This window comes from Atta colombica, unplaced genomic scaffold, assembly GCF_001594045.1.
Source record: "Atta colombica isolate Treedump-2 unplaced genomic scaffold, Acol1.0 scaffold47, whole genome shotgun sequence".
Taxonomy (NCBI): domain Eukaryota; kingdom Metazoa; phylum Arthropoda; class Insecta; order Hymenoptera; family Formicidae; genus Atta; species Atta colombica.
In genome coordinates, this window is record NW_017259536.1 from 3,865,552 (window position 1) to 3,873,801 (window position 8,250).

At 39.6% G+C, this 8,250-nt stretch overlaps 1 protein-coding gene across 10 annotated transcripts in view; it reads right to left on the bottom strand.

Annotated features, from left to right (window-relative positions):
• Window positions 1-61: 61 nt before the first annotated feature.
• The window catches only part of LOC108691567 (glutamate-gated chloride channel), a 77,493-nt gene continuing 69,304 nt past the window's right edge, over window positions 62-8,250 (bottom strand). For 7 of the 10 annotated variants that reach the window (XM_018199365.1, XM_018199362.1, XM_018199364.1 and 4 more), the window contains 7 exons: window positions 5,551-5,620; window positions 4,800-4,953; window positions 4,328-4,410; window positions 4,052-4,186; window positions 3,817-3,969; window positions 2,714-2,994; window positions 62-1,592 (listed from right to left, as the gene is read on the bottom strand). In XM_018199365.1, the coding sequence (XP_018054854.1) occupies window positions 1,029-1,592; window positions 2,714-2,994; window positions 3,817-3,969; window positions 4,052-4,186; window positions 4,328-4,410; window positions 4,800-4,953; window positions 5,551-5,620 (1,440 nt within the window). In that variant the 3' untranslated portion in view covers window positions 62-1,028. Of the gene's footprint in view, window positions 1,593-1,725; window positions 2,048-2,713; window positions 2,995-3,816; window positions 3,970-4,051; window positions 4,187-4,327; window positions 4,411-4,799; window positions 4,954-5,550; window positions 5,621-7,054; window positions 7,531-8,250 lie in introns of those variants that run through there. The other 3 variants (XM_018199361.1, XM_018199369.1, XM_018199368.1) reach the window with 3 other exon arrangements.

An 8,250-nucleotide genomic window follows, 5' to 3' on the forward strand; every position in this document is an offset into this window, starting at 1 on the left:
AACACGAGCTTTCGAGGCTTCGGTCTGCGTCATTTGGTACCGCTAGGATGATTGATAAACCTGCCAGATACCAACAGGTTGATCTATACACCCGAAAGATCGAACGTTCGACACCTTTCTAGACACATAACTTTCAATATTTTTTTTTCCAGCGTCGAACATTCCGCAACCGATCCTCGTGTGCATCTTATACAGGCTTGAGGAAGGATAACACATGACGCAGCGTCAACGCCGATTATTTCGTATTCTTGAAACTCAATGATGAGAAATGTCTCGTGTACTTATTGAGACAATTGTCGTTTTACGTGGAAAAGCTGAAGCGAACCGCGTTGTCTCGACGTGCCGTGTGTTATCTCACCATTATCTCATCTTACAATAATATTTATTGGATCCGACGAACTATCCGACGTTAATTTCGCAATGACGGATACGTTCGCGGTCCAACAGCGCACAATCTCGCGCAACGTAAATATATTTATACTTATAAATTTTACGCCTCTTTTTTTCTTTCATTGTTAACAGGCCGTGGCTATACAGGGCCCTCTACTTCAATTCAGTCTGTGGCACGCGGTCTTCCGAGCAAATTATTGAGTACGATGTGCATACATGCATGCATACGTGTATATGTCTATGTGTGCGTGCGTGTGTGTGTGTGTGTGTGTGTGTGTGTGTGTGTGTGTGTGTATGAGATATAATACGCAATTAAGATGTTATATTTCATCCTCATCATTTTGACCGTCGCGAGATGTGTTCTGAACGTCGCTAACATCCTCGTTGCTTTAGATGATCCTCGTCCTGAAGTATTTTCGTTTCGGGCGCGAACAGTGAAGGTTTATCTCTACGTCGAAGTGCCTCCGGTCAGTCCTCGTCGAGCAAACATAGTCTGATTGCAAAATATCATTATTGATATTAATGTATCTTATAATCGGAGCTCGTAAAAAGTTTGCCTCGGTATTTTTTCAAGGATTTATCCGACTTGACGAATCACTCAGTTTTCGTACACATAATTTTGTATACGCTATCCTTCTTCACTTTTCTATACCGACATTGTCGCCTTCATGACCCGTATAAATACACCAGTACAAGACGTTGAAGAGAATGAACATGAATGGGAAGGCATAGCGCGCAATGTAGTCGATTCTCGCGCTGCCTCGGGCATCATCCGGATATCCACATAAAAGCAATTTTCTCAGCCAGTAACGCGTTTTCGACGATATCGTAGCCGACATGGGCAGCGATGTCGTGGACGAAATCGGTACCGCAATCGGCGAAGGTGTTGCGGCACGCAACGGCGTATCCAGAGGCGACGCTGAGGATGCTGGCGAAGGCCATCGCGACGGCGACGACCTCGCCGAGCTCCTATGTGAGTGATGTCGCGTTGTTTTCATCGGCGAACATCGGCCGGCGACGCAGTCTTCGTCGTTCAGCAGCGAGAAAGTCGGTGATGGCGAACGATTTGGATGATAACGCTGATGACGATGTAACTGATGATGATGGTGGTGCTGCTGCTGATGATGATGGTCCTGTTGATACGTACGTGGCAGCGAATGATGTTGCGTCATCGACGGATTACTGCCGTGAGTCTGCTGTTGCTGTATATAAAAATGACTGTGATGACGGGGAGGATCATGATGATGATGATTCTGAGGTGGATGATGATGATGATGATGATGACGATTATGAGGCTGATGATACAGTTGTCGTTGACGAGGACGTGAACGTTGTTGCGGCGGTCGTGTCTGTTGGAACTGTTGTTGCTGAGGATGGCCGCGAGCCACTTCCCTTGTTGATCCGAGCGCCTTCCCCTCGAGATTTATTCTTGCCCCTCGTCCTCCCGAAACAGGTACGTGGACCAATACGCGAGGTTGAAGAAAGCGAATACGATTGGGAAGAAGATCCGTGAAATGACGTCGATGCGCTTGGACCTCGTCGGGAACTTGGACAGCCACGACCTGCAGCAGTTTTTTTTCCGTGGTTGCATATGTATTTCGCACTGCTGCAATTTATCCATCGACATGGAATCCTCCGGGTGTCGGACCAGAGGCTTCTGAAAGAATTCGGGTGGTATTGAACCATTAATTTCTCGTACTCTTGGCTCCTTAATTCAAATTATTTCGATTCTAATCGAAAGAATCTCGACCCTCTTCTTTTTGCTGCATAAAAGAATCTCATTTTCATCTAGAAGAAGTGTCTAGAAAAATCCTGATCTCTTCCTTTGATGCATACAAACTCAGATTTTTCAATTGCAATTCTTTATAACAAATAAAAAATAATATAATGCTATCCTGAGCTGAGACAATATTTTTCGCAATAAATTTTTCACAGTTTATGATTCTCGTTAACGTCTAGATTATTAGTATTCTTATAAAGATGCTTATTAGCATTAAAAATTGATTAAATTGCTTGTCAATTTAATAAGTGATATTAGTACTCTGGTTCTGCTCATGACTGAAAAAAATTTTAGCGAGCAGAATCAGATACGTACATAAATTCACATAGAAATATTTGAGCACTAAGATCCGCTTTGACTGAAATAGGATTTTTCTTGTTTAATTATAGTTGCTATGATGTTGCCGCAACACGTTCACGTCCTCGTCAACCAAAACGAAAGTTTCCGGAAAAGTTCGAGGAGAAGAAAACAGCTATGTCGGAAGTATCTTGAGCGCGTGCATGGAGATGCTCGAGGAACGTCATGCCTTGTTGGTATACTAACCATAGCGAAGTTGGCGGATCCATCCGGCTCGAGCAATTCCGAAGACGGATCAATCGACGACGAATGTTCCATCTCGTTCTGTGGAAACTGCTTCTTTATGTTGTCGCTGTGCATGTCGCTACGCGACGCGTAGTTGACCAGCGCGAATTCAAGTAGTGCACCGAACACGAAGGTCAAGCACACTCCTGTCCAAACGTCGATAGCCTTCGTGTAGGAGACCGGTGGCAGTGAGGCGTTTATCCCCGATGTCTGTGTGGCCATTGTCAGCAGTGTCGTAACGCCTGGACGGGAGAAGACCGACAGACTTTTGTAGATTTTTGCAATTAATCTTGTAAGATGATTTAATAAGCGCGAGTAAAAAAATAAATAAAACAGACGAGTGTCTAAAATAAAAATGTATTTTCCTTTCTTTTTTTTTTACAAGATCATTAATCGTTACATTAACTAGTCTTTAAATAATTCATTTCAATGTGTACATTGCAGCTCTTCATATTTGACGTTAAAACTGAGTTAAAAATAAATTCAATCATTCACATTCAACCAATATCTGCAATTCTATTCATTCTTTTAATAGTAATATTGATTTTTCTTGTTTCTGGGTATAAATTTAAACACATTTAGAGTATTTATTTTAATCTCTGTCGCGTGGTGATCACGTTTCGCTCCTCGTTACGATTATTTATGGCTGCGTTCAGCAGAAAAATCTTTGCAATTGTATTGGAAGATTCTTTAATACGATTGGTTCATACATTTAGATCCAGTGAAGAACTAAGAGCGAGAACAATCAAATTAAAGAATTTTATAACAACTACAAAGCTATTTTCTTCCGCTTCTTCTGCAGCCTACGACATAGAAAGTTATCTTTGCAGTATTAATAAATTTGTTGTGCTGTTGCAACAAATACGATTATTTATAATCGCTAATTTTATTCAACTATACTTTGCTAATTTAACATAGAAAAAGCTATTCGTATATTACGATTGTAAATTCGCTGAATGAAAGTGAAGTTTTTAATTACTTTAACAAATCTTTTTTTTTTCCTTGTTACGTGAATTACAACTTTGAATTATAACATCGCTTTGCGCCTAGATAATAATTTATACCTAATGACACCCGAGCAGGCACGGCGCTCTGATCCAGCCAGAAAGACACCCAGGACACGATAACGAGCATACAGCATGGGATGTAGATTTGAATGAGATAGTAACTGAACTCTCTCTTGAAGAGCAGGTCCACTTTCAAGCAACTGTACTCTCCTGTTTTTTTTTTTTATTTCACCATTAGAATCGTTATATGAATTCATCATGTTTTTTCTTCTCAACGCAAGTCTTCACTTACCGGTGTTCGTCTTACTATTGCAGTAGTCCGTGAGGAATTTCTCGAGGGTGAACCGGGGTAGGTGTAAATTCTTAACCACTTGAACGGGGTCGCCTTCCTTCCAGAGAAAGACCAAATCGTCCGTCGTCCATCCGTCTATCGGGACGGACGAAGACGGTTATTATTCGACGAATGATTAACTTCGGTAATGTTTAACGAAAAAATATTTACCGCGGAGTGTTAATCTAGCTAAATGGGATGGAAAACGAAGTTTACCGAGTCATCGAAATTACTTACAACTCGCCATACGAAGTGAGCAAGTTTGTCGATCCAGGGGATACAGTTTCAAATTCATGGGACACGAGAGCGTCAAGGATATCCTGCGTCAGGGAAAGAAAAATAAGGATGGTTTATATTTAATGCCTGTGGAAGTAAGAATCCAATTCGCAATGGTTACACAAACGCGCTTATGTTTCGTCATCCGGCACGATACACAAGATCTCCGATGTGTACTTTAGCGATGGGAATTTTGCGACATTATCACGAGAATGAAATGCGAATGTAATGAATAATAAATTCCCGTCTAGGTATATATTGAACGATTTTTTAATTTGGATTTCATATAAGCACCCTCAAATTCGCAGAGGAGAGAAGAAAAAGAAGAAAAAAACGACATCAATAATTCTTTGTGAAAAATTGCGCAATTTCGCTGATTAAGCTGACTCTGCATTCGCCGTAGATTGATTACATCCATAACGCTGGTACTCACCGTATACTATAAAGAACCGAGCCATGCGGGAAAATTCGTATGTATACGTTCGGCATAATGATATTATGGAAGTGACCCTCCTTCTCGTTCGAGAAGAACAAATCTGGCATCCAGACGCGGCTAGCCTCCGTCAGGGTTAAATATTTAAGTTTACCTGCAACGTTCAACGAGAACAGTGGACATGAAACATCCGTGAAAAATAGGTGTACGTTAACGAATACGTTAGCGTTCATTCAGTAAGCAGAAAGCGCGAATATCAGCGGTAATTTGCCAAAGGATGATAAAAATAGCCGCTATTAAATTTGCGTAACGACCAGCGCGAGCGAATAAAATGTTACGATTCGTCCTTTGAGGCATGATATAATTGCAACATGAAAAAAAGTGTATAAACTCTTTGTGCGTCCGAACTTTTCCCGTTTGACCGCAAAATATCGCGTTTGTGTGATGTTACTGCATGAAGATACTTTGGCATTTATGGAAAATAAAAGAAGGATACACTTTGATCGGACTTTTTGATTTTTTTTCCATATTGCAATCTATGCAGTTACGGGAAATATATTCCACCTTTAAACTAATATTCTTGTGATATTCGTATGACACGGCATTGTACACGCATTGCATGACTGTTATATTACTGTTGCTCCTGTTTTATCGCATCGTGACTCTTATCAGCGTCGAAACATCAATACCGAAAGCATAGAAATTTCAAACTGAAAATCAGTTATAAAATACTATTATGAACTTTACATACCTCCAAAGTCATTAAACCGTAATCTCTCATCCAACCATTGTTCCCGAAATGTTAATTGTACGGAGTATTCCTGGAGAGAAGAAGAATAAATACGATTAAACAGCATCGCGCGTTATGGCAGCGAGTAATGTAAAGAGTTATTCCTTTCTCTTTTTAGTAAGCGACAGTCTTTCTAATTATAAAGTTTCGTAAGAAACGTAAAGAACGTGCGTAACGAAATAAACAGTAACAGAAGTCTAAATTCATCTCGAATCAAATAGTATTTATAATAGCAATGAAGTCTTTATGAAGAGAATGAAGAAAATAGCTTCGCGTAAACGATAACTCCGCATTTAATCAAGAGTTTTAATTATAATTACAATTGTATTTTTAATTCAATAATGATCAATTCTCGAGAACGAGTATCGGTATAATATTTCAATGCGACACGTAAAATCTAATAAAACATAAAAGAAAGTTGAATTAAAAAAAAATGTAATCTTTTTCTTTCCTCTTTATATATAGATATATATTATTCGATAAAAATCTCGCACCTATAAAAAGCAATTATTCAAACACCTCGTAACACAAAGAGAATTTCTTTTTATCTATAGGTAATATTATCGCCACTCTGGAACGTGTAACGTCAAACTGGTTGTCAATATTCTTATCATAAAAAAGAAGTGATCGTTAATACAGATATGAATTTCAATTTTATGTTAAGAGCTGTATTCTCGTATAGGTCGGAATATTTTGACATCGTTTTAGCAATTGACATTGTTGCTTTCATTTAATTTTTCTCAAAAAAAGAAGCACTAAGTCTGATATCACACGAATTATATTTTGTGTCGCATAATAAAATGATCAAATTACAGCGAGATAATAAAAATTAATGTAAGTAATGTCAGTAATTTCAGAAAGAGATTTTAATCACAGTAGATTAACGAGGTCAGTAACATTCGTGCCTATTGATCCACATCTGCGACATTAATCTGTCTTGGTGTAATCGCGCATGTCGATAAGTTAACTCGTCACGGATCGAACTGATGCATTTAGGTGGAAGGACGTCATTTCATCAAGTTGCACCTGAGCGACGTACAACACGCGTCAATCCGTGACGACTATCTATCACTTGGTAAATGTGTGTGTCAAGAAATATGGAATAGAAGACTGGAGATGTTATATATCGGTAGAGGTGAGAAAAGCGTCCCGGGAAGACGAAAATTCCTGGATTCGAATGAATTATTGAAATGTATCCGGGGACGTTTTTCCGCGATAAAGCGATCATGCGACTCGAGAGCGTTACAAGCATCGACAGGACATCAATATAGCCGATCTGTCGTCAAATGCTCCGAATAACATTGGCGCAGCCAAGGAGATGGGGCGATGGGGGTCAATAAGGGCCATGCAAAAGCGAACACCGAGGACCTACCAGATGTAATCAGATCAAATGCCAGAAATGTCTCGGGCACTATTGCGCAATCTGTTAGCGGTATAAAAGAGAAACGCATGCAGTTTCGCTCACGGTGTTCTCGTGTTCTCCAGTTCGCCTGCAATTCATTCCTGCGCCGGCGTGCGAAGTCCTGTACGCCCTGTTTCCTATTTCAGAAGGGAGTAAAAGGGAGTGCTTTCGCAAATACACATTTCTTTTCCTTTCCTTTTTTTTTCTTTTAAATACTTTCTTCCTTCCTCCTTGTTTCCCTACCGATCGCCAATTTTCGTCTATCCTCCACGCTCGGTGCAGTGCAGTTTCACTACAAATGTTTTTTAACATGAAAAAACATCCCGTTGGCCCTTCTCCTTTTTTTTTTATCTAACTTCTTTTTCCCTGTCGGCTTGCGGTATTAGTTTTCACTTTAAAGTGTGCCAGAGCTCACACTCGTGTGTGTTTCGCTCTTCTCCGCTCTCCTCCGCTTCTAACTCGTCCGATGGTTTTGTTCCGTCGTTAACTTTTTAGCGACTCGGCCGTATTCGCACGCATCTAATATCGGCGGAAAGTTTCTGAAAAATTGAGGAACATACCGCCAAACGAGGATTTACCGGTCACTCTCTTTTCAAGCTTTCGTTCATTCTATTTTTCCTTTTCTTTAATTTTTTTTTTTACGCGCGTTTTCTTTTTTCTCTTTTCTAGTACAATACATCACTCACAAAAGAAATATAGAAATATAGAATATGCTAAACGCGTTTGCGTAGATGCCCGTTTGTACTTCAAGGTACTTATTCCTTCCCATGTAACACGAACGACGAGCTTTCCTTGGGACAGGTATCGTGTGCAATACTACGGCGATTATACAGCATGCACTCGCGATTTTCGCATCTCTCGAGATAAAAGCGATTGTATCCGTATGTATGAAAAATATATCTTGTGCGCATAAAATGACGTTATGGAGATTCGTCTCTCGAGTGTCGTCAGAAGATTTCGAACGAGAAATCGAGTTGTTCTTTCAAAATATATGCATCTTGCACAAAAATTCTATGACTGAAGAAATTGCCATTGGCGGGGAGACTTTTTCACACTCGATTTGATTAAAGTGGAGGATAGAAATTACTAATAAATCATCGCAATGTTCTTGCGGTAACATCTTCGTGAAGACCTAAATCACCTTTCTAAGTCAACTGCTTGAATAAATTGTATGAAACGAAATAAATATATGCGATCATTAGAGAACTGATATATATAAATTTTTTGCAACCCATTAAAATTTTTTTAAAATAATATTA